This window comes from Phodopus roborovskii, unplaced genomic scaffold (genome assembly GCF_943737965.1).
Source record: "Phodopus roborovskii unplaced genomic scaffold, PHOROB, whole genome shotgun sequence".
Classification (NCBI taxonomy): Eukaryota; Metazoa; Chordata; class Mammalia; order Rodentia; family Cricetidae; genus Phodopus; species Phodopus roborovskii.
This window is the reverse complement of record NW_026126645.1, coordinates 5,180,669-5,206,405: the sequence shown is the minus strand read 5'-3', so window position 1 is coordinate 5,206,405 and position 25,737 is coordinate 5,180,669. Positions and strand designations below refer to the sequence as shown.

Below are 25,737 nucleotides of genomic sequence, written 5' to 3'. Positions count from 1 at the left end.
GGTTTTGCGTGGAGTTGGAGAGGAGTGGGGTATTTCAGGAGATCCATCTCCTGGCCAGCCATTCTGGAAATGAACCATGAGAGTCAGACGCTTTCAGGCTGAGGGATGTAGCCCAGTGGTAGAGCACGTGACTAGCGTGTGTATGTGAGCTCTCAGGTTCAATCTTTGCTTATCATGGAAAGAGCCTTTGAAGAAGCTGGGAGAGCTGCTCACACCCTGGGAGAGCTGCTCACACCCAGTCCCTGCTCACCTCGATTCCTTCCTAACCTGGCGGGAGTGAGGAGCTCCACAGTAGCCAGGATACTGGGTTCTCATCTTCAGAGCATTATTACCATGGATCAGATGTGGGCTTCAGAGATTTATGCTTGGCTCAGAAGGGTATTAGCCCCAGTTCATAGACAGTCTTGGACAGGCTGACTCACTGGCCCAAAATTACTCAACCCTACTTTAAAATGGGGACTGTGTTCCGTACCAGGTCTGGGTGTTGTGAGGGATGATAGTGTATGGATGTGTGATGAACTGTGGTGGCCTGTTCAGAACCCAAGGGGGCATGGGGCGGGGGAGTCCAGTAGGGTATGTGTGGCTGGTAAATAAGAGGGCTTCTTAGGCACAGCTCTTACCTGGACTGTGTGTGAACTGCCATGTCAGGTAATTACTCTCCAAATTGGCTATGCTGATTCTGCACCCAGCCACTGAGACCAGGGAAGAGCCTTCCATCCATCCTCTGCCCCATACCAGAGCTGCCAGTGACGGGGCACTCTTACCCCCAGCTCTAGCAGCTGGTCATATAGGTCTGTGAATCTGGGTTTCCTGAGAAAAGGAGCTGCCCTGCTTCTTCTCGGTGGCCTGATCATCACAAGCTCAGCAGCTCTGGGTCCAGCCAGAGCTTTGCAAGGAATCCAGGCCTCCCTGGCATAAGTGGGAACTAAGGAGGTCCAAGAGTGAGCCCGTCTGGATGAGGAAGCACCCTCATAGCACAAAAGGGGAAGCCATGGCAGCCTCCAGTGAAGCCTCTCCCTCGGGGGTTTAACTCTTGCTTTCTGGCCCTGACAGATGACTTCCCTACTGTGGCCTCAGGTCCCTTCTGAATATGACAGCAGTGTTCCATTCGAATCAGGCTGAGGACAGAATGTGTGAATGCAGGCCAGGACTGGAGGAGATGGCTCCGGCCAGGCCTTGTCCTCCCTCCCATCTCCAGGTTGTCATGCATACAGAGTGATAGTGTCCTTCCTACTCTGCAGGTGACAAGGAACTTTGAGGACTTTTTCTTCCTGTTCCTTCAACCAGCGCCAGACTCTGGTATGGGCTGTGGCTTCCTTGCAGGTAGGCGTCATGCTCGTCTTTCAAGTTTTGGGAGGGACATGGGCCCCAGCTTTCTATCCGGGTACCTGAGCAATACTAGGAACACCTTCTCACTCACACATGAAAGGTGCAAAGGGTAGCTTCCCTCTAGAGAGGCCTGGCCTCGAGACCTTGTCCTGAGTATGGTAATTACAAAGGGATGGAAGTCTCACCTCTTCAGACCTGTGATCCCAGGAATCAGGTGTCTGAAGCAGGATTGGAGGTGTAAGGGCAGCTTGGGTAATTTTGTGAGACCCTCTTGAGATGCAAAGTTTTTAAAAAAGTGCCGGGATGCAGGGCAGTTGTTGACCTCTTGTTCAGCACATGCAAGGTTCTAGATCTGACCTCTAAAATAAAAACAAGATACCTACATGTTCACAAGTTGTTTCAGAAGGTGCTGTTGGCTTACAGGCCCACCCTTTCCACCTATGAACTCATTTAACTGTCAAGCAGCTAAATGAAGTAGGGCCTGTCATTGTCCTCACTTTGTAGAGGACAGGGCTGGTTGACACCACAGGGTCAGGAAAGGCTGAAGACCTCCTCTTTGTCTTTTGGTAGAACGAACCTTCGCCAGCCTCTGAACTGTCTCCAGATACCTGCACTTTCTCCCCTCTGCTAGAACCGTCCCTCTGCAGCCATGGTCTGGAGGACACTGGTCGCAAGCAACTTTTCCATGTGCCCCAATGGCTCCATCCAGTGGATCTGGGATGTGTTTGGTGAATGTGCTCAGGATGGCTGGGATGAGGCCAGCGTGGGCCTGGGCTTGGTCTCCATTCTCTGCTTTGCAGCATCTACCTTCCCGTGAGTATATACGCCTATGTGGCAGGAGCAGGTGGGGTTGGTAGCAGTCCATGTACGGCACAGAGGGTTTGGCTGGCTGGTCACTGGCCTGTCTAGATTCCAGGCCAGATATACTCCCTCCCTCCCTGATTACATTCGCTGATGGCCAGCTTGCTCTGAAGACGGAAGCCTACACAGAGTCTAACACAAGCCAGACCTTACGTCAAGTGATTCTGATGCTAAAATAACATTTTCTACCATGTATTGAACGCCCACTATATTTTTGGCCTATGTCTAGGTGCTGGTGGGGTTTATCTCCTTTGAGTTCCTTTCCCTGTTTTACAGACGAGACGAGGGCCTAGGTAATGTGCTCTTCATTTGTTGCTCAGTTGGAAAGAGATGGGGTTGGAGAATGGGAGTTCCTGGAATGCTGTAGGTATGGCTGCATCCTTCCAGTGCAGACAGGCTGGTGTTGAAGATGGAGCAGGGGCTACAAAATCATGTGGCTGTTGCTGGGCTGGGGGGGGGGGGGGATGAGGACGTTACTACACAGGGGTCCAGAGTGTCCACACTCTGCTCTGCCACCTAATGGCTATGACCTGGGTGGATCATTGCCTTGCTCTGGGCCTTACTTAGATCTCGTTTACCCAGTATGTGTGCAAGCAGGAAAGCTAGCATAGTGCCACTGTCCAATTACATGCAGCATGAAAGAGAGCCCCTGGCCACTCAGCAGAGGCAGGAAAGGCTACAGCCAGGAAGATCTTGGAGGTATGAGCTACTAGTAGGCAGGAAACAGCTGGCCAGGAACAGCAGGTGTGTGAGAGAAGGGACCGCTATTGTCATGCCTGGCTGGCTCTGTTGTCATGCCTGGCTAGGCATCGTGGGAGGGCGAAGCAGGCCGAAGCAAAGTCAGGAATTCACCAAGGGCTCTATCATCTAAGGCTGTTCTCACTATTTTCAAAATTGCTCTTGGGCTGGGTGGGCAGTGGTGGTGTACATCTTCATTCCTAGCACTAAGGAGGCAGATCTCTGAGTTCAAGGCCAGCCTGGTCTACAGAGTTCTTGGACAGCCACTGCTACACAGAGAAACCCTGATTCAAAAAACAAAAACAAACAAACAAAATTGTTTCTGAGCTGGGGAGATGGCTCAGTGGTTAAGAGCATTTACTGTTCTTACAGAAGACCTGCGTTTGGTTCCCAACACACATGATTACTGTCTCTAACTCCAGTTCCAGGTGATCTGACACCCTATTCTGGCCTCCACCCAGGGACATACATAGTGCACATACATTCATTCATTTAGGAAGAACACTTTTTTTAAAAGATTTATTATGTATACAGTGTTCTGTCTGCATGTATGCCTGCACACCAGAAGAGGGCACCAGATCTCATTACAGATGGTTGTGAGCCACCATGTGGTTAATGGGAATTGAACTCAGGGCCTCTAGAAGAGCAGCCAGTGCTCTTAACCTCTGAACCATCTCTCCAGCCCCTCAGAATACTCATAAACTAAAAATAAATCTTAAAAAAAAATGTATGCAGGCTGGAGAGATGGCTCAGAGGTTAAGAGCACTGACTGCTCTTCCAGAGGTCCCGAGTTCAATTCCCAGCAACCACATGGTGGCTCACAGCCATCTATAATAACATCTGGCACCCTCTTCTGGCATGCATACAAGACAGAAAGAACACTATATACATAATAAATAAATAAATGTTTAAAAAATGTATGCTTGTTGGCTGGAGAGATCATTCAGTGTAAGTTGCTTGCTACTTCATCGTGAGGATCTTAGTTTGAATCCCCAGAACCCATGTAAAGATGGATACAGTGATGCATCCAGTGCTCCCGGTGAGGTAGGAAGCAGAAACGGGAAAATCCTTAGGAACTTGTAGGCCAGCTGGCCTGGCATGTACAGATGTCAACAAGAGACCCCACCTCAAGCAAGGTAGAAAGTGAGAACTAATGCCAAAGGTTGTCCTCTGACCTCCATGTTGATCCTGTGGATCCTGTATACCCCTTTCCAGTCCCTGGGAAGCTAGGCAGGAGGATCATGAGTTCAAGGCCAACCTGACCTATCTAGGGAGATCCTGTAACCCTGAACTCCTGATCCTCTGTCTCTGAATTGCTGGGATTACATGGGTAGCCATCACTCCTGACTGCCTTTTCATTTTCTTCAAAAACAAAATTACACGTTTGGTTATTCTGCTTACATGAATGTGAGTGCACCCACCACATATGTGCTTGGGACCTGGTGCCCGAAGATGGTATCTGGATCCTTTGGGACTGTGGTTTACAGACACTTGTGAGACTCCCTATGGGTGCTGGGAACTGAATCTGGGTCTTCTGCAAGAGTCCCAAACTCAGAGAGATGCCTCTGCCTCCTGAGGGCTGGGATTAAAGTCTTGTACCATTGCACCTGGCTCTGAGTTTCTTTCTCTCTTTTTTTTAATTTTTATTATATTATTTTATATGTGTGTGTGTATGTTTCATATGTGCAGTGCTCTCAGAGGTTAGAAGAAGGTGTCTGACTTCTTGGAATTGGAAGTTGCCGGTAGTTGTAAACCACCATATATAACAGTGAAGAGCAAGACCAAAGAGCCAGGAGTAGAGGCACACACAGAGAGTTTGAGGCCAGCCTGGACTATCTGAGGCCTTGTCACAAACAAAGGAACAGTGACAACAGCATTCAAGGCTAGAGGCTCTGGCCAAGGGTGAATCTTAGGAGTGAGACAGCCATCTCTGTCCTCAGTGTGCACTATCCTAATAGATCTGTATGTCCTTGTGTTGGGACTCAAGGAGTCAGTACCCATAGAGGCTTAGGTCTGTGCCCAGACCCCTTAGCAGCAACGACTCACAGTACATTTAACTTCATGCCCAACCCAGCCACAACATGGAGGGCCTTAGGGAAGACAGCTAGGGGACCAGAAGCCTGTGAAACAGAGCTACAGGAGCCTGGCCACCTTCTCTGCTGTGCCCTGAGAATGGCCAGGCTGTAGCTCTGCATGTCTTACCATCAGTGGCTCCTAAAAAAGGGCTAGGCTGGGCCTCAGACCCACCTCAGTTGCCCTACCCCTGCTTTCAAGTCCCTCCAACCAGATTTTAAAGAAGTGTTTCTCAAGGCTGATGCATGTTTAGAAACCTGTATTGACCCTTCGTCCCTTCTGGAGACCCCAGGATGCATGAGGGGAGAATCTAAATAAGGCGGTGAATCTCTGGAAAGACACAGCTGCTGTGCACTGAGCTAATAAGGGTTCCCACTGGCAAAATTCCAACTGAAGTTCTGGTCCCACCTAAGCACCTGGGCCATCTCTTGACCATCACTGCCCCAGTTGTACTCTTACTGTTAAGGTCTTCTTCTTGGCCTTTGTGTTTTCTGTTTGTTTCTCGAGACAGGGTTTCTCTGTGTAGCCTTGGCTATCCTGGAACTTTCTCTGTAGATCAGGCTGGCCGCAAACTCACAGAGAGATCCGCCTGCCTCTGCCTCCCAAGTGCTGGGATTAAAGGCATGTGCCACCACTGCCAGGTTCTTACTGGCCTTTTCAGTGGCTTCTTAGGCCTCAGCCTCTGAACACGTGTCCCCTCTTCTTCCACAGCCAATACATCAAGGCCTGCAAGACGGGGAACATGGACCAGGCCCTATCGCTGTGGTTCCTTCTAGGCTGGATCGGCGGAGATTCCTGCAACCTTATTGGTTCCTTCCTTGCAGACCAGCTACCCCTGCAGGTGGGTGGGTCCCAGGCACAGTAGGGCAGCTAAGGACAAGTGGGAGCAACTGTGGTAGGACAGGCAAGGGCCTCCAATCTGTCAGCCAACACTCCATGGCCACCATGCTGTGTAACCATGCGTGAGTCAGGGTTCTGTTCAACTCTCAGTTTCCCCATTTGCCATGCATGCATACCACACCACAGGGGGGGCTGTGATTCTGAGGGGTTGGGGGCCCAACTAAAATTTTTGAGTGTAGGGCCCTCAAAGTAGCAAATGGGGTTTTCCTTGGGAACGGCAGACATCATTCTGTGGCCAGCGGGGCTAGGGTGAGTCGGGAAGACCTTGGCCATTCTGGATGAACTCTGTCACTCTATGCTTTGTTGGACTGTCCAGGCTGCATTCTTGTTGGACCCCTTGTCCACCTGATCCCTTTTGTTCAGTTGAGGAAACGAGGGTCAAAGAGGTGACGCGACAAAAAGCTGGTCACCAGATGGCGTGCAGTGGAGGACTGTGGGGGTGAGGGTGTTGCATCAGGGCCTGGGACAGCAGCCAGTGCCCGGGTCTGCTTCTCTTTCCCAGACCTACACGGCTGTGTACTACGTCTTGGCCGACCTCATGATGCTGACCCTGTACTTCCATTATAAGTTCAAGAACCGGTCTTCTCCATGTGAGTCCAGGGGTCACTCTGGGTCGGGCTCTGCTGGCCTTGGGAAGCCTGGGACTTGAATTGAAGCAGGCTGAGATGGAGACATGTGCAGACCCAGCCTCAGGGAGACCACACTTGCTCTCTCCTCTCTGGTTCAGAGCCAGAAGCAGGGTGAGCCATGGGGCAGACCCCAAGACAGTGCTGATGCCTCTGCCCTGACCTTCTTCCCTTTATATACTGTTGTGTCCCCATTCTACAGATGTAGGACTGAAGCTCAGAGAGACTAGGTCACATGTGCAGGGTCACACAGCTACTGAGAAGCAAGGCTGGGGCTGCCATCCCAGGCTGTCTGCTGTCACCTAATCTTGGCTTCTCTCCTGCCTCAATCCAGTGTCTGCCCCTATCAACTCTGTGCTCTTGTTCATCTTGGGAACGGTGTGTGTCGCACCACTGTTACGCATCGCTGATCCTGCGGCTGTGTCCAGGGAAGGCTTCCGGGGACGGACACTCTTGTCTGTGGAGCCGGGCAATAAGGTAGGGGATGGGTCTGTGGTGGTAATGTGGGCGGGCCGACTCGCATTCCCCTGCATGATCAGGTGTATGTTAAGTTGTGGGTGCTACTCACCCTCCTGGGGAGACTGCCCCCCCAAAAAAACTCCCACCAGAGAGTGAATGCCCCTTTCCGCACCCCCCTCTAGCCCTTTACAAAGAAGGAGGTCATCGGCTTTGTCATCGGCTCCATCTCCAGCGTGCTGTACCTGCTCTCAAGGCTGCCTCAGATCCGCACCAATGTGAGCTTTCGGTAGGGGTGTGGGTCATGTGGAAGGAAGGCTGGCAGGTTAAGCAGTGGTATTGTGCAGGAGTGTTTGTTCAGAAGCTATTGACCACACCTGCTGTTGATGTGAGCAGTCACCCGGCTGGCAAATTGGCCCCATGGCACGTGCTGTGCACATGAGACTGCGCGCCGAGTGGGAGAGTGGTGAGGACCCCCACTGGAGGCTTGCCCAGCAGGAGGAATCTGTGAGGGCTGTAGAGCCACATGCCAGCAGGCGTAGGCGGCAGCTGTGATGTCTGAGGTCCCGGAAGAAGTGAGTGGAGTTGGGATTTCGAGTTGGGCACTGGATAGGGCTGTTTTGGGTGCCAAGCCCATGCTGGGCATTGGGCACACAATGAAAAGCCAGCTCAGAATATGTGCCACACAGGGAACATATACACTCAGATAGTTTCAATCCAGAGTGATAAGAACCTTTCTGGTTTTGGGGACAGGGCTCTCTCTGTAGCCAAGACTGACCCCTAGCTGGCTATATAGTCTAAACTTGACCTTGAACTCATGGTCCTCTTGCCTTAGCCTCCCAAGTGCTGGTATTGTAGACAAGAACCCTCTTTGAGGTCTGTGACATCACCCTTTCCCCCCCAGTTCCTGCGGCAGTCAACCCAAGGCATTTCCTACTCACTGTTTGCGTTGGTGATGCTGGGGAACACATTGTACGGGCTGAGCGTGCTGCTCAAGAACCCTGAGGTGGGCCAGAGTGAGGGCAGCTACCTGCTGCACCACCTGCCCTGGCTCGTGGGCAGCCTGGGTGTGCTGCTGCTTGACACCATTGTATCCTTTAAGGTGTGTGATGTTGGCAAAGTCATGTATGTAGGCAAGGCAGTCTCTGCTTTAGCATGCACATCCCTGTCTATGCACCCCTCTGTACATCTGTCCACCCATCCATCTTATGTATTTGTCCACCTATACATTCACCTAGCTACCTTCCATCTATAGTCTCCTTTTATCCTTCCTCCATTTACCAGCATCCAAAGCATCCACCCATTCATTCATCTGTCCATTCGCTCTCCATCCATCTGCCTGTCCATCCATCCATCCTCCCACCCACCATCCATCCATTCACCTGTTCATCCACACATCCATTCATCCACCCATCCTTCCATCTACAACCTGACCTTTCATTCAAACTACGTTTACCCCTCCAACCTCATCCATCCACCCACTCACCCACCCATCCATTCATCCATCTGTTCATTTATCTCCCCATCCAACATCTCATCCATCTATCTATTCACCCACTCATTTAACTTCCCATTTATCCATCCATCTACTCATCCTCCCCCTCTATCCATCTGTATCCATCAGGTCATCAAGATTATGCACTACCTGTGTGTATCAGGCACCTAGCCAGGACCAGCACCATCAGTGAGCAAGAGGTAGTTAGTTCACTTCAGTGGTACCAAGTGCTGCAGGGCGAGACAGCAGGAGTGTGTGTATCACCACTGGGCTGTCCTGGTTTGGGCAAACAGAGGCCTCAGTGGGTATCATCTCACCTGAGTAGGGGGAGAAGTTGTTCAGGCGAGAGCTGGGGAGCAGAATCCAGCCGCAGCCTGTGCAAAGGCCCTGAGGAATAGACAAGTCAGTGCACCCATGCATGGAGACGAGAGCCAGCTCATGAAGACAAGGGTGAGTGGGCTCAGATCCTGACCTCCACTGCTTCCTCACTGAGTGACACAGCATAAGTCATCAGCCCCTCAGTGCCTCTCTCCTGTCATCTGAGTTCATAGTCTCTGTCTGAACATCCTCCCCATGTGACCCGGCACTTAGCGAGTGCTCTGTTGATATTTGCCAAGTGGATATTATTTGGGTCCCACTGGGCAGAAAGTAGCCAAGGCCCTTGTTTCAACGTTAGCTAAGTCCTCCATGGGATGCAGAGAGGGAGAAAGGCCCAAATTGGCCCAGCCTCTTAGTGTTATATGTAGAGAGGAAGGCAGGGTCCTATTCCAGGGTTCCTGCTGGCTGAACTGGGGAGATCAGAGATGGCATTCAGGGTGGTGGGAGAACAAGGGCAAGGCCAGGAGGTCCTGGCTGGCCCCTGTCACCTGCAGAACAGGGAGGAGTGACAGCACCTCCAGCCCAGTGTTCCTGGCCTTAATACCACCCTCAGATCTCCATCCAGTTCCTGGTGTACAGGAGCCACACCACTGCTGCTGCCTCAGAGAGAGAGCCCCTCCTGCCAAGCTGACCTGTGCCCTGGATGATGGGAACCTCAGCTGCCATCCCAGGAAGGCAAGGTGTGGGCAGTGACACTGTCGCCACCGCTGGACTGGGCCTCGGAGGCGGCCTGAGGGAGGCCTGGAACTCTGGGCCTGGTTGCCTCCCCTCCATGCCCAGCCTTTAGATGGGTCTGGAGTTGGAGCATGCCATGCCAGGACATACCTCTCAGGTCTAAGACAGCCGTTCGAGGAACCTACAGGGGACCCAAAGCTGAGACCCCAGAAGATGGGGTGGCCGCCTCCCATCCATCTACCTCAATTTGCCTGTGTACCCCAGGCTACATCATAGCCAGGGGACTCAGGGTTGTCCCTCTGACTGGACACAACCTAGTAAATGATACCTTCCAGCTGGGCCTGTTTCTGCTGCTCCTTCCCATGGTGCTTGGGGTCTGGGCAGCGACCCAGGGTAAGTCCAGACTGGAGGAGGAACCACGTCCACCATCCATGGGCCCTCGACTTTGTAACTTTTATCTCTGTCCCTACCCTGGAGGTGGGACATGTCAGCAGTGGGGACACATCAGTGGGCTCCCTGCTCCTGGGCTCGGGAAGAGGCAGATAACTGGGTGGGGTTTGGCTGGATATGGCCATGCTCCTGCGTTCTGCATCCTCTCCTGGGTTGTATAAGGTGAGGTGGGCAGCCCAAAGTGAGGCATGTGGCCAGGTGTCTTGTGTAGTCAGAACTCAGCGAAGGTCACCTTGGAGGTAGAGAAGAGGGACAGACTGGTGCCCTCCTGAAGAAGATGGTGACTAGAAGCATGGGTGGGGGACAGTAGATGGCGTACAGAGTGATGAAGCCAGAAAGGAAGGGAGAAAGGGTGGTTCCCGCTCACTGCTCCACCTTCCTGTGGGCCACCACCTTCTGGTGACATGGGGACAGAGAACTAGCTACCTTTCCTGTTAGCCCCAGCTTATTTGCATGGCCTTATTTTAGATCCAGAAAGCCAGATGCAGGGGCAGAGGCTACCTGACAGGGACAGACAGAGGGCAGCCACCTCTGAGTGCTCTTTAGCTTCTCTGCCTGCAGCGGCAGAGAGGGTCCTGGCTCTGGCCCAGGCAAGGCATGAGGTGCTCCCAGCCCACCGCTGGCTTCAGGTGCTCTTTGCAGCTGGATGTCTAGCTCTATCCCATCTTGGGACCTGGCTCTCTGCCACTTTCCTAGGGTTGGATGGCACCTTTCCAAGCCTGAAGGTCTGGGGCCTCAGTGTGGCACATGACCCCAACCAAATACAGGCTTGAACTGAAGCTGTGTGGGCAGGAGAAATGACAGCCCTGCCTCCTGAGAAACCCTCACCCCTCTCTCCAGCGAGGGTGACATCCCTTCGTGGGGGAGATGTGCTTTGCCTGTGGGGAATGCCTGTCTGACAGGAGGTGTGGTCTCCACTCTGGCAGTCAGACTGCAGTTTATCTAACCTCGATCCCTCTATTTTGGAGGCTTACTCCAGTGCTCCAAGTAGGGGTCACAGAAGGGGGCTTGCACAGCCTGGTTATATTTGCCAGGTCTGTCCCTGGTGAGTGGTTGAGGGACTTCAGTGTATCATGCCTGCCTCAGCCACTGCTGAGCTGTGTGACTTGGGCTATCTCCCTAAGCCTGGTGCCCTCCCCCACAACATGGAAAACAGTGATATTGACCTTAGAAGCCATTAGTGCTGACTGCATGAGATGCACTTTTGGGTTTATGTCCTGGCATCTGTCACATGAGTGAAGAAATGGTAACTACATTAGTGTCCCCATCCAAGAGAGTTTAGTCACCTCACTTCTCATGTTTCTGGGGGACAGCCAGCTTGACAGGGTGTGTGTGTGTGTTTATTTATTTTTGAGATAGGGTCTTACTATAACTCACATCAGCCCCCAAGCTAGGATTCTCATTGGTTATTTATCAGACTTGGGTTTTTTTGTTTTATTTTGTTTGTTTTTTTCCCCCTCACTATAGCTAGTACAATATGCTTTCCAGATCTCTCCTGGAGGCGGGGGGAGTCCCAAATCACCTTTCTCTACCCCTTCTGAATTGGCTTCAGAGAATACTTTCCCCATAGGTTCAATTAATAAGGTCCTAGGCTGTCTTCCAGCCCTGCCCAACACAGCTCTGAGAATAGGCTACCCCACTCTGCACCCCAACCAGACAACTGGGCAAAGACAGCTGACTCTATATCACCGTGTCTCCAGAATATAGTAGATGCTCAATTAAACACCCAAGACACTTGTCTGGAGACTCTGGCAGTGGGGAAGACTGGCTTATCGTTAGCAACCATCCTTGGCATGGTCCACATGGTGACCATTGCTTTTTAACATTTCCAGCATTTCGACTTTGTGGATCACAGTTCTCCAGCACCTTTCGTTTTGGGGAAGTTTTATGCTGGCTTTGGTGAAAGATGAAATGTGTACAATGGTAAACAAAATAATTCTTCGGGGAAAAAATGTCCCCGCTACCTTGGAACTACATAATGTGATAACTCTGCCTACTCCCATTCAAGTTAACACCAAGCTGCTAGAAAATTCAGATAAGTTACATATGATTCATATTTGATTCATATTTGATGATTGAGATTTATAAATTCCTAAGGCCTGCTCAGGTTCACAGTAATATTTGTCTAGCTTCATCTTTGCTTATTTTTAAGCTTCAGTTAATTGGATAAATTAAACCATACAAGAAACTGCATTTTTTTTTTTTTTTTTTTTTTTTTTTGAGACAGGATTTCTCTGTATGTAGCTCTTGACTGTCCTGGAACTCACTCTGTATACCAGGCTGGCCTCGAACTCACAGAGATCTGCTAGCCTCTTCCTCTCATGTGCTGGGATTAAAGGTGTGCACCACCACCGCCTGTCAAAACTGCAATATTCTATAATGGATTGTCTGATCTCCCAAGAAAGTCCTTTTCTCAATGTCAGGCATTTAGACAAGCACCCATTTCCTCAAGGGTTTGAAAGTTCCTGCTTGCTAAAAAGGCAGACAAATATCTCTGGCAAGAGGAACTTGTGGCCCTTCCATTAACTTGACTGGTGCCTCCTGTCAAGGTCAATGCTAGCTAGCTTCCTCAACTCCTGATAGCAAGTCACAGCCCAGCTCATTTGCCTCTTTCTTCCATGAACTCCTGTGTGCAGCTTTTGAGTTTAAAAGGTGTATTCTTTTTTTTTTTTTTCAATAAACTCGTACAGATTGTGTCTGTCTCCTCCTTTCCCCTCGCAAACTCAACACATCCTCTTTGGGACCTGACCAGCATCACCCACCCTTCAAGGAAGCTGGTCTGCAGCACATGTTCAACATTGTGAGGCCAGTCTAGGCTACACAAGACCCTGTCTTAAAAACAACAAAAACCTAGAAATAAGTGCAAATAAGACACCAAAGCATAACAATTTAAATAGATTTCAGAGTTTCATGAGTTTATATAAGATATTTAGATTCTGAATTTCATGTCTTTAAAAGTAACTGTTGAAAACTGAACTTAATTGGGCTGGAGAAATGGCTCAGTGGCTAAGAGTACATTCTTCTTGCAGTGGACCTGTTTTTATATCAGACAGTACTCATTCTAGACCAGACTGGCCTTGAACTCACAGAGATCCACTTGCCTCTGTCTCCAGGGTGCTGGGATCAAAGCGTGTGCCACCAATACCCAGCAACTAAAAGAATTCTAAAAAGGAGTGTGATCATTCTATCTATGATTGTTTTATGCAAGTGACAATTATATTAGGACGTTTCTAGTTGGTTAAGACTAGTGATACCAGGATACCAGGAGTGGGCTAAATCTATAGCTTTTTCCCTTCTTGGACAAGTACCAGGCTTTGTCCTTATTTGGTTATTTCCTTGAGGACCTGAGGGGTGGAGAGGGTTGGAGTTGGCCCTGCCCTAGTACCTGAAATTTTTATCCTTATTCTAGGGGCGGGGGTGGGGGATGAGGAAGGGGCAAGCAGTGGCCTGGTGATTGATTGCCCTTTGTTCCTGTCTTCCTCAGAAACTGACTTCTTCCATTTCAGGAGGCTGGAACTGAGGCCAATTTTTTTTTTTTTTTTTTTTTTTTCAAGACAGGGTTTCTCTATGGTTTTGGAGCCATTTCTGGAACTAGCTCTGTAGACCTGGCTGGTCTCGAACTCACAGAAATCTGCTTGCCGAGGCCAATTCTTAACTGAGTTATTTGGGGCCTGTCATATTTGCCTGTGCTTCTCAAAGCAAGTAGAATAAGGGAAACACAAATTAAAACCTAACTATCGAGCAAGAAAGGAAAAAAAACGCACCAACTAGTTTGTTCTTGGGAACTGTCTACATGTCCCAGGCTGAGCTTGAACTCTGGAGGTGGCCAAGGATGATCCTCCTGCCTCTGCCCGCCAAGTGCTGGGATTCCAGGCCTACTCCACTGCACCTGACTCTACAATCTATCTTTGGGATATCTTGATTATAGAGGATTCTACCCTTTAAGGAGCAGGCTCGGGTAATCAAGACTTTGACCCCTAGCTACTCATGTTGTGTTACATAGATAGCTCCAGATCCCAGAGAGAGACAACCCATACTGTAAAAATTGCCCCTCGGTGAAATGATGTGTCATCCTAAATCACAAGTAGGAGCCCCACACAGATGTCCCACCCATTAAAACCTAAACAACCTAATCCCAGCACTTGGGAGGCAGAGGCAGGTGGATCTCTGAATTCAAAGCCAGCCTGAACTACGTAGTTCCAGGACAACCACTGTTAATCCCCACCACAATTTGAGCCAAATTTGAAGCAAGTTTAATTTTTTTTAAAGATTTATTTTTATTATATATATATATATATATATATATATATATATATATATATAGTGTTCTCCCTACATGTCAGAAGAGGGCACCAGATCTCATTGTAGATAATTGTGAGCCACCGTGTGGTGGCTGGGAATTGAACTCAGGACCTCTGTAAGAGCAGCCAGTGCTCTTAATCTCTCCAGTCCCACAAACTTGATTTTTGTTGGAATGTACCCAAGAGCTGGATAGCAACTGACTGCCTCCTAAGTTGGGTTATAGAGAGCAGCCCTGAGTTTTACTCCATTTTAAGGAGTAAAATCACCTGAGTATTTTTACAGAAGGGAGACAATGGGGCAATAAGGAAAGAAAAATCCTAAAGAGCATTATGTGGTCACATGTGATTAGGGAGGGGCAGGAAGGGTTAATGCATTCTCAAAAACAAGTCAAGGTCATGGGCTGTGTAAGGTCAGGTTCCAGGAAACAGAGCAACTCAACTCTCCTAATAAATAGCATAATGACTCCTGCCTTCAAAACAGTCAGACAGGATCCCCACCGAGGCTACATAGTGGGAGCCTGTCTCAAAAAAAAAAAAAAAAAAAAAAAAAAAAAGAGCTAAACAACTGTGCACTGGCCTTGAACTGCCAGCCTGCACAGAAGCCCCCATGGTGGGAGCTGATAGACTGCCTCCGATGGTCTTCTGCTGTCTTGCTTGTTGCTGCTGTAGAAGTTGTGCATCTAATAAACTTTCCTGCCTTTTTTTGTCTTGGTGAATTCTTTCACAGTCTGCATGTTACCAGCCTGTCAGTGCCATTCCATGTACAGTAGGAGGAGAGGAGGAGGCGCTACCATGCATGTGTGGCACTAAGGCTATGTGAGGATGCAGTGATATGAAAAGATTGACATGGGCATACTCCACCCTCGGTGGGGAGGTTTCATGTGTATGGAAGTCAGCTCAGGGCCTGTCTTGAAGTCCTTAGTCACTGGGCTATTAAATGAGGAAATCTTGGGTCAGGAAGTTTAGGTCACCAGAGGTCAGGGTGTATACCATTATTTTATGTACAAGGGTTGCAGACACGTGTGGGTTAAGCTTAGAACAAGAGCGACACCTAGCCCGGGGCTTTTGCCATGGCTTTCTTACCAGAGCTGCTTCCAGTTCTATGAACAGATGCTGGGGAAATCTCCAGGTGGTATCTAGAGAGCGGGGCACAGCACCTGCTGACAACACCTGGCTCATGAACCCAAATAGCTATTCAACTCCTGTTGGGGACCATCACTATCCTCACAACCTCAGGCCTCTGAGATAGAAAATTACTGCCTCTTAAGAGAAATAAGCAGAATGTTTAACAGAGCATTCCTAGATACAGGCTTGTGGTTTTACAATCAGTTAAAGAATAGCTCAGGATATTCCTCCTGTTGTAGCTTTACAGCCAGTTAAAGAATAGCTCAGGATATTCCTCCTGCTACATTTTTACAGTCAGTTAAAGATTAGTTCAGGGCATTCCTTCTACTGACCCTTTTATCCTGCCCACGTGCAAACCCTGCTCACATCCTGCCTATGGCCCTATATAAGCCTCCCCTGAGAAAATAAAATTTGTCAGCTTGATCAGAATATCGTCTTGCTGTACCTCTTTGTATCCCTTGTCCTTCATTTTTCCTTAGGTGTTCCCCGGTTTGTCATTGACTGCCCTGTGGGTTGGGGCAGAATTGGCGCCCAATATGGGGCATGAACCCACGATCCTGATTAAGCATCTCATGCTGTCAACTAAGAGAAAAGCAATATAAGACCCACAAAGGGCCCAAAAGACTAGGCAATAAAGTGGATAACCAAGGGGAGGTCGTTGTCTGGTAACTGGACCTTCTGTTGTTCTTCATTATGGGTCACTGAAGGTGAGCAGGATATCTGCTAAGGGGAAATGTAGGTAGAGATAAGCAGGTTGTTGGGGGGGGGGTCTCAGGAGTTGCTAAATAACTGTATAAGGAGGGGTTACTAAGTAACCTGACTGCAATCCTGTAAGCCCTAAATTCTACTTCTGAGGAACTTGGGAAGGAGGAGAATGTAGATCGGGACTGAAAGTAGCTATCTTTTAACTCGATGGGCTATTCTAAGAAAAAGCTGGCAATCTCTAATTCTTATGCCATGATCGCTCCTGGCAATTCCTCCCTTTTTTTCCAAGTAAGAAGGTAGGCTACTGACACTATCTCACCATGAGTGGGAACAGGGATCCTGGTCCCCCTAGATGGTTATGTGACATATATCCTGAAGCAAGCTAACCCAGCCTTTGCAGGCTAGATTGTTCAGGCTCGCCATAATGCCTTTTTGAGGAGGGAAGGGTTTTTCTGACATCAACCTTCATGCAACCAGGTATACTCCCGTGAAGCCCAGGGTAGGTGCCTTTGGAGGCCTCTTCATTGCACTCAACACAAGGTGCACCTCGGTGGGAGATGTTTTAGTTTTGTCAATAGCAGAAGGAGGCTTCCCTGGGAAGTGGCCCCCTTGACCACACTCCTTGAGGTCAAGCCTGTGATAGTGTACTTGTATAGGCTTCGCCATCAGGGAGTCGATCTGTTGGCAGACAAAGCCAGTTAACCTCTTGATGTCCCAAGGGCCTAAGGCAAGCAGAATTAAGACGCCAGCAAGGGGTCCTAAATGAAAGGGAGTAGGGTGGTAAGCCATGGTGAGGCTGAGAGCCAATATTGTAACCAGCCTGGTTCCTAGTCTCGCTGCTTCCTTTTTCCTAGCCCCTCTCTGACCTAGGCCATACTGTTTTTTATCACTCCTGTGATCTGTATAGTAGCAACATTCCTCCTTGAGTGCTGCACAAGCTCTCCCCATACCCTCAAACAGGGTTTCTCTATGTAGCCCTGGCTGTTCTGGAACTCTCTCTGTAGACCAGGGTGGCCGCAACCTCACAGAGATCCACCTGCCTTTACCTCCCGAGTGCTTGGAATAAAGGCGTATGCCACACCACACCCAACTCTCGGGTTGGGAGTTTTTTGGGCAGGATCATCCTAGAGAGCTAGCTAAAGATGAAGATGACTTTGAACTTTTAAAACAATGTGTAAGAATGTTTTGCCTACATTTATGTGTGGTAATCAGAGAGGCCAGAATATGGATTGGAATCCCCTAGAGCTGGGATGAGACCTTTCATGTGGGTGCTGGGAGTCAAACCTGGGTGCTTTAGAAGGGCAAGGAGTGCTTTTTTTTTTTTTTTTTACCATGGAACCATCACTACAGCCCTTGTCGATGACTGTTAACTCTTGATCCTTCTTTACGCTAGGATTTCAGGATTGCAGGCGTCCCCCATCGTGCCCAGTTTGTGTGGCACTGGAATCACCTCAGAGCTTTTTTGTGTATGCTGGGAAAGCACTCTATCCTACATTTCCAGTCCTCCTGCTCCTTACGAATGGCCCAGGGGCACTGCTAGCATCATGGCTCTCTCCGATGCATGCAAGGAAAAGAGCAGGGGGCTACCGAGTGAGCCAGGCTGCCAGCATTCTTTGACTTGTTCCATCCTGTCCCTTAGCTAAGTGGCATAGAGGAAACAGTGTGTTGTGCCTGTCCCACTCAGCCCACAGAAATGTTTTGTGGACAAGGCCCACCTTTTCATCGTTCTGACCTATCTTACAGGTTGCTTTATTAAAATAAACAAAACCTCAAAGAACTAGTTGATTCATGCTTGTTTCTGCATTTTCCTGAGTTCAAAGCAATTAAATCTGTGGCACTAACAGTAGCATGTGTGTGTGTGTGTGTGTGTGTGTGGTGCACGCCTGTGCACTGCTAGGGGTGGCAAGTGCTAGTGAAGTACTTTCTCACTGAGTGACATCCCCATCCTGTTCCCTATCTTGTGGCTTATTTTTACATTCTATTTTCATGTGTGTACCTGCTGGTCAGTTCTCTCCTTTCCTCATGTGGGTTCCAGAATTAAAAACTCTAGCCTTCTGGCAAGCACCCTTACCTACTAGGCAGCATCTCTCTGGTCCACAGTGTCTAATTTCAGTATTTACTTTGGGATGGTTTCACTATGGAGGCCAAGCAAGCCTGGAGTTACACTGAAGCTTCCGATGCCCAGTCTTCTTTTTCAGTTAAGACAACATATGGATGTATAGTCCAGGCCAGTCTGGAATTCACAATCCTCCTGCTCAGCTTCGATGTTGATATTACACGTATGGAGTCATGGCACCAGTGCCGTTATCTCCTAAAGAATTCTGCACTCCACACAGGACCAAATAAAAGAAACCAGGACTGAAGAAAGGATCAGAGACATTATAGAAGATGGGCAAGCATGCAGCCATTAAACCCAGGGAAGAAGATGACTAGCTAGCTAGCTACTCAAGAAAGCTGTTAAGCAAGCCCTGGGCCCGAGCAGCAGAGAGGGAGGGTCTCTGAAGAGCTCAGTGCCTGGAGTTCCCGTCAGTGTGGAATGTGAACAGGAACCTGCACACATGGCAGGGAATGGCTGGTTCCCAGGCCACTGCTGTGTTCCTGGGAGGGTGTGGGTGTGGTCTGCCATGTGGGTATGGGGTGTGAAGGGTGTGAAGCGCTCCAAGAGCAAGGCAGGTGAGAAAGAACACAAGGCCAGCACTAACTGTGTCCCAGTTTCTTTTTATTTATTTTTTTGTTCTTTTTTTTCCTTTTTTTTTTTAAGTATGGAGGCTCAAGTAGAAGATGTAGATTTCTTTTTTGTTTGTTTAAGCTTTACAAAAAAAAACCAAAATAAAACAAAAACTCCTTTTGCATTCCATAAAAATCGACAGAAAAGCACCTGGCCAGAAGAGCAGCCGGTTGCCAGCCCCCACCCCCACCATGGTCTCCTTGGGATGGGCACATCTGTGCAGGACAGTGCTGAAGACCTCTCTCGGTGCTCCACAGCTGTCCCCTGTCCCTCCGGCCCCCAACTCCAAGCAACTCCCAAACACACATGGAATCAGATTTCCAGTTTTTCTTCTCTTTCACACACCAGTTAGTTCATAAAAGTTTTTTGTTTTACATTTTTTACACCAATGTAACAAAAAGATGGGAGGGCGCAGTGGCTGACTGTGTATTTATGCTTATAAATGGGAGAGGGGAGGAAGACGGGGCCCAGGCGAACAAAAACCACACGGTCTCTATGGAAACGTCGTGGGAAGCAGGCCTTGGAGCCAGAGGAAGGTGGTTATCGGGCTTTATTCTTGGGGAGCGATGGCGCTGCGTGGTCGATGCAAACTGTTATGTGTGACCCATCGGGGAGGGAGAGGAAGAGGGAAAAGGAGCAGAAAACGAGTTTTCTAAGAAAGGAATCTAACGAGTGCATGGCGTGTCCAGTTAGCGCGAAGCAGAGGTTTTAACACTGCTGCTTTCTCTTCAAGGCCTCCACCAGGTCGTTCTTGAGAGCTTCTTGCTTTGATTTGTCTGCAAACGTCTGCACAGACCTGCAGGGGACGACAGAGGCCATCAGCGGAACAGAAGGAGGAAGGGGCCTGGGGCGGCCATGGGGTGGCAGGCTGCACTACCTACCATGGAGAGTGGGAAAGGGGCCAGCACCTCAGTACCTTGCTGGGCATCAGGGGCAGAGGTCATCTCTGCCCATGCTGTGGGTAACCTGGCCACTAGATCCCTAGGTCCACAGATGGGGTACAGGCCTCAAGCTGTTGGGAGCTTCAGGAACCATGCAGCCTGGGCAGGCTAGTGCGGACCTGCTGCCCAGGTTTCTGGCTGAGACGCTGTGCAGGGAAGGCCTTCTAATGAAGCGTCTGTCTCCCTCTACCTGCAGCAGAGGCCGGCTCCTTACCCTGAAGAAGCAGGTGTAGCAATTCCACCCCACCCCTACCAAATGCTTAGGCACCAGCCTCTGCATGGCTGAGCCACTGGGATAAAGCTCTGCATCGGTGCCACTGGCTGCAAACCCAGCCCAGCGAACCCCTGCACGCCTGCATCCTAAAAGGCAGCCCTTGGGGAGGGGTGAGCACCCTGGGCCCCTGGGTCACATCTGGGTTGCCAGGAAAGCACTCTTCACCGGAGCTGGGGCAACTAATGCTTGGAGAGAGTGACAACGTGCCGAGGGCTTTTCATACATAAATCTCGAGTCTCAGAAGCCATCTCAGGGTGGACCTTCATCATTAAGTCTAATTTCCAGGCCAGGAAACAAAACCGAGAGTAGGAGAAAGGTCCCCCAGGACAGTTCCTTTCCCAATGCATCAGTTAATTCAGAGCATACTAAACTATGTGCAGTAACTGCTGAGAACCAGGAAGCAGCGGAAGAGGCAGGGCAGCATGCTCGGCAAGTAGCTCAAGTTCACACTGTGAGAGGCACTTGAAAAGGGGGAGGGGGAGACGGAGCGGGACCTGGAGAGGTGACCCATGAAAACCCGAAAAGTCTTCAAGATGGGACCTGAGTGAAGACAGCACGGACACTACGGCGTGTGCCGCCGCAACTCAAGCGCACATCTGCTTCCTCTGCAGGGTTCAGGAGCCCAAGCTCTCACCGGCAGCCAACACTAGTCCAGCAGGGAGAGGAGCGGTGTGAGGGCTCAGGCAGAGCTTGAGTCTGGGTGGGGAGGAGGACATATCAGGGTACCTCCAGCTGGCCTGCCAGGGAATGGCAGCGCAGTGTCCCTTAAAAGGATTTGCTTCCATGGGGACATGGGAGGCCTGCAGAAGGCACGGAGGCTAAACTGATGGTTGTTGCCTTGGACCTGAAGTCAGCCCACGGGTCAGACCACCGTGGCAGGGAAGCCCCTAACTGGGAGCCTCACTGTAGGTCCCACGGGCCCTTGTCTGGGCTGGGCATTTGGTGTCCAGCCCTGGGGCCTGCAGCTTCCCAAGAGCCTTGTTTTAAAACCTTCCTCCTTCCCCAGATGCTGACTGCGTTTGCACATCTGTATGTGTCGTAAGCCAAGTCATGGTCCTTGGCCATTGTCAACAAGCAAAATTGTTTTCCTTTCCATCAGCATGGCCGGCTGGAGGACAGCTGCAGCTCGTTAAGGGGAGGCTGTGTGGGTCCACACAGCATGGGTACAGAGTACCCAGCAATGGCCAGTCGGGAGGCATGCTGGCCTGGCTTGGGGAGGGAGGTTCACCCAGAGGGACTCAGAGGGAGAGCATACTTTCCAAGTCAACAGTCCTGTAGCTTTCGGACCTGTGGGATCCTTGGTAGGAGACAAGGCAGGGAGATCTGGCTGTGCTGTCAGACATGAGGTGAGTGAGTCAGAAGGCAAGACACACAGACCCTGCTTCTTAGCCAGTGGGATGGGTGCACACAGTGCCCTCTGCTGGAGAGGCCATGGTAGTGCCACAGACTAAGCTTGTCTGGAGCACAAGCCCAAACCTGGCCTTTGCCCAAAGTGAAGAGCACACACATCGCGCACGCGCACTACGTGGGGCTGGGGCTATCTATGAGTTAACGTGCCTTCCCACCAGCTGTGAGCGGACACAGGTTAGTGGCAGGGTCTTGGCAGGTTGGTGAGTCCTGTTTAGTGGGGAGGTCTCACGCCCTTCAGGCAGGGTACCTGGATCGGCTCAATTATCAGGCTGGATGTAGACCTGGCGCTGGGTCAGCACTTGAGAAAGCTCCCTCTGCAACTGCTTAAACTTGTGGTTGTCAGGGATAGCATCAAGAGATCTACAGAGAGTGTTCGGAGAGGATGAAGCCCCAGCAAGAGAGCAACAGCATTGCAGAACAAGAGGCCGGCAGTCATGGGTGAAGGCAAGGACAGAGATGGGCTGCCTCGGCACTGGGCTGAGCCTGTCTCAACCACAGAGCTCTATGTTGGCAGCGGCCTCAGTCTTTAGGGGTTCACACCTGCCTCCACACAGGCTCAGATTGTCCTCATGCGTCCCTGTCATTACTGGGAATGGTGGAGGCTGGCCCGGCGGGAAAGCAGATATGGCCCATATCCCCCAAGTGTCATGCCTGATCAGACAGCCGGGACCACTGGGGACCAGGAGGAGCTGCCGTCTTACTTAAATTGGCCTGCTGGGCAAACTCACAAGTTACACCCTGCCTTTCTTTGGCCTGCAATATGGAACCTGGACCAGGGAACGGCATCGGAAGACGGGGCCCCAAGGGCCCAGTGGAGCCCACAAACTCCCAACAGAGGGGCAGCAGAGACTTTCCCAATTGTTATCAGCTCTCCTAACCCTGGTGACTCCAAGGCCAGTGCTATCTTGTTCATGCCCTCCTCAGTCACTGCCCTGTCCCCAGCTGGGTTCTGCCTCCCAATGGGCTACGTCCTGCTGGCTTCTGCAGAACCCAGAGCACGAGGAGATGATGGCTGGGGCCCTCAAATGGAACTCCATGCTGGGCTGCTCAGCTCTCTCTGGTGTCTTAGGATCTGTGTGTGGGCTCCCAGGCCACAATGCCAAAGGGGCTGAGCATACTCTCTAGCTCCAAAATGAAGGCACCAAAGGCTACTGAGATGAATGAGCCCAGTGGATGGGGCTGGCAGAGATCACAGCAAGTGCTGGGATGGCTTCTGAGCCTTTCACACTGCCCAGCAATCCCTGACCACATCTTGTGATGAGGAACTCGGAGGCCCGAGATCATAGAGTGCTAAGTAGATAGGACTTAAGCCCATGTTTGGCCCTAAAGCGTCAGGTTTGATACATTACCTTAGCCCATTGACGATATCCTTTGTTTTTCCAAAGTAGATCTCATTCAGTGTACTTCTGATTTTATTTTCCATGTCCTGGGAAGGGAGGTGAGTCAGTTGAATTGGCAAACAGAAACCTTGAGGCCCACACCCACCTGTCACCATCCACCCTGCAGTCCCCTCTGTGGCCACAGGGGGGAGATATGAGGCTGCTCCCTTGTGCTGAGAGCCATACTCAGTCTGCCAGAACCCCACCTATAATTTGTGTTTTGGGTCTTTCTTGTCCTTAGGCATGGAGGAAGCCAACATCTAGGGACTGATGGCCAATTCTGACCACTGCTGGGAGCGGGTCTAAACCACACTACCAGAGCACTGCCTGGCCACCAACTCTGTGAACAGTTCTGTGAAACCAGAGAACACATCTCCAGTCCAAACAACCCCCCTTCCAAATAAGATGTGGTGACAGGCAAGGCTGTGGCGGCCACAAGTGAAGCTGCTCCAAGGCCCCTGGTGTTCCAGGGATCTGTTTCCACCCTGAGTTCAGATCAATGTTCACACCCAGTGATCAGGGGGAACAGGACTTCATGCTTCCTGGAGCCAGCGACGGAGCAGGGATGCTGGGGTGGGCAGGCCTGGAGCCGAGCTCTGCTTGCATCCAAGTCAGAAAGCTCGGAAAACCCAAGGCAGGGCAAGAACAGCTGCAGTAGAGGGGGAGGCTGCAGAGGAACAGGCCGGTCTGTGCAGCACCAGGGCAGTGTGAGCCCAGGGCCACTCACCTCCACCAGGCGCCCGATGTTGGCTATGTGTGGAGAGCAGTCACTCACGGTTTCATCTTTCTCCATCTGCAAAGACACAAACGTTGAGTCAGAGAAAGCCGCCCAGCTCGAGGCTGCCCACAACTCACCGCTACCCTTGTACTTCAGTCATCCGCCCCTGGTGGCTGCCCCTGCACATCACAGTCCTCTGCCCCCTAGTGGCTCTACGGAGATGTTATGTTACAAGACAACTTCTGTAGCACAAGCGACGAAGTTTTGGGTTGCAAACAGTCCTATTTTTCTAGGGCAGTTTCTTGATGCCACTGAACAGATTCCCCTCTTGGCTCCTGGGGCGACAACAATGAGGGCAAAGGGCCACACGGACCAGGTGTGTCTTTACATCACTCCTGACAGGCACAGGTACAGGCTGCTTACCCAATTTCGAGTGAGGCCCGGGGTGGCACTGGAATCTTCCCTACATCATAAAATAGCCACATCTTGACCATCCCAGCAATGGCAGCCGTGGGATACTGTCGGCTAACCCCTGGCTGGGGGGTAGGGAGGGGGATCACAGCCCTGTCAGTAAAGATTGTGGGGCCAGCAGAATGTAGTGACATGCCTACATCCATGTGGGCAGCTATAGAGGAACCTCCCTTCTTGCCACAGAGCCAGCATCCTCACCCCTCCAAGGCTGGGAGCTGTGCAGGGAAATGTTAGGTTCCTGGTTTACAAAGGGTGGGGGACAGCAGTCAGCTCCCAGTGCACAAAGGGAGGAGTTGGCAGGGAGATGAGACTCTGCTGTTGGCTTCTGGTTTCCCCACAATAAGCTTTACCTCTCTGACAAAGAAGCAACAGTATAAAGGAGAGAGCAGCCTATCTTTCATTTCACAGGGCAACAGAAGAATTTTAAGCATTTACAAGCTCAACATTGGGGATGGAGAGATGGCTCAGTGGTTAAGGCACTGGTTGCTTTTCCAGCGAACCTGGGTTTGATTCCCAGCACCCACACAGTGGTATATAACTGCTGGTTACTACAATTCCCTCCTCCTGGATGAGACGTGGGCTAATGAGAGAGGTCAAGGTGTGGCAGAACTCAGGACAAGAGAACTAGCAAAGCCAAGATGTATGGGAGGGACCCGGGGATGCCAGCAGGGCTGAGCTGGCCTGCAATCTGGCAGAGGGAACTGACCTGTCACTGGGACAACCTATCTAGCTGACGGCAGAGGTGGGCCTAGTAGGTTTTAGCAGAACTGTCCACAACAGGCACATGCTCATACTACAGTTAGCTCTGACCACCAAAGAGAAAGAAGAGGGCTGGCCACCTAGTACAGTGCTGCAAATGAGAGCCCAGTTTCGAGTACGAGCTGGGAGCCAAGGGCCTTCCTGAGCCAAGTGACTCATTGCAGAACAGAGTTCTGGTCCTGGCAAGGGGTTTAGCTATGAGTTGCCCACAGGTGGTGGTGATGGGGTGGCTGCTAGAGTCATCGGGGCCTTGGTCCACTACTCTAGGCCCGGAACTTTCCTGGGTACTCTTTGGCAAGGTGGGCCAGGGAGTTCTGCTCCTTAGACTGAGAACTGACACACAAAATCGGGAGTAGTGAGTGTGCTCATGGCTGCAATGACAGCCATGGCTCCATTGCAGGCGTGGTCAGCACTTCACGATATTGGAGGAGCATCATCTTCCCAGTGCAAAAGCCTGTTGCTAAGACAACTGTTAGTGTGTGTGTTGAATGTAGCTGAGGGCACGCCTGGGAAAGACAGGGCCTGCCAGCCATTTTAAAAAGGAACGTTTAGAAACCAACATCCCACATGGAATCAGTCACAGTGGTCGGCCTCGGGACTGCTGGGAACTGCTCTGGTCGGGGATTCAGAACTCTCAAACTGCACCTTCCTAGTCTCTCTCAGTGCCCTGGTCTATGCAGAGGGAGATTCTTGCCTGCAACCCGCCCAAGGAAGGGATCGGGGCTTCGAGGTCTCTCAAGGGCTATTTCAGTGAGTGCTGGCACCCCGGGGTGAGCACAGCACTTGGGGTGAAGGGCTCTTGCCGCTGCTGGGCTGCTGGGCCAGTAGAGTCAGCTGGGCGAGTAGAGTCTTGTGAACAACTCAGTGCCTTGTCCCCATTTTTGCACTTCAGAATCAAGAGCCACCTTCCAGAAGAGAAGGCCTGAAACCACTAGACCCCCAAAG

The 25,737-nt window shown here is 50.7% G+C and overlaps 2 protein-coding genes across 4 annotated transcripts in view; one reads left to right on the top strand and one right to left on the bottom strand.

Moving 5' to 3' along the window:
* The first annotated feature begins 1,916 nt into the window (after positions 1-1,916).
* Slc66a1 (solute carrier family 66 member 1) lies at positions 1,917-9,870 on the top strand. Its single transcript, XM_051173466.1, has 7 exons — positions 1,917-2,142; positions 5,713-5,842; positions 6,404-6,491; positions 6,862-7,004; positions 7,169-7,261; positions 7,888-8,073; positions 9,410-9,870. Exons 1-7 carry the CDS (start codon positions 1,979-1,981, stop codon positions 9,485-9,487), a joined length of 882 nt encoding a protein of 293 aa, XP_051029423.1. The 5' UTR covers positions 1,917-1,978; the 3' UTR covers positions 9,488-9,870.
* Positions 9,871-18,813: 8,943 nt separating this feature from the next.
* Positions 18,814-25,737, bottom strand: part of Capzb (capping actin protein of muscle Z-line subunit beta) — a 99,440-nt gene continuing 92,516 nt past the window's right edge. For 2 of the 3 annotated variants that reach the window (XM_051173465.1, XM_051173463.1), the window contains exons 7-10: positions 23,572-23,637; positions 22,815-22,891; positions 21,713-21,825; positions 18,814-19,636 (exon numbers count right to left, since the gene is read on the bottom strand). In XM_051173465.1, coding sequence (XP_051029422.1) covers positions 21,723-21,825; positions 22,815-22,891; positions 23,572-23,637 — 246 coding nt within the window. In that variant the 3' untranslated portion in view covers positions 18,814-19,636; positions 21,713-21,722. The remainder of the gene's footprint in view (positions 19,637-21,712; positions 21,826-22,814; positions 22,892-23,571; positions 23,638-25,737) is intronic. The other variant, XM_051173464.1, reaches the window with a different exon arrangement.

Bases quoted from the DNA above. Each gene is read 5' to 3' on its own strand.
- Slc66a1 (XM_051173466.1), top strand. From the start codon at position 1,979: ATGGTCTGGAGGACACTGGTCGCAAGCAACTTTTCCATGTGCCCCAAT. The intron at 5,843-6,403 runs GTGGGTGGGTCC...TCTCTTTCCCAG, and splicing joins CAGACCAGCTACCCCTGCAG to ACCTACACGGCTGTGTACTA. The intron at 7,005-7,168 runs GTAGGGGATGGG...ACCCCCCTCTAG, and splicing joins CTGTGGAGCCGGGCAATAAG to CCCTTTACAAAGAAGGAGGT.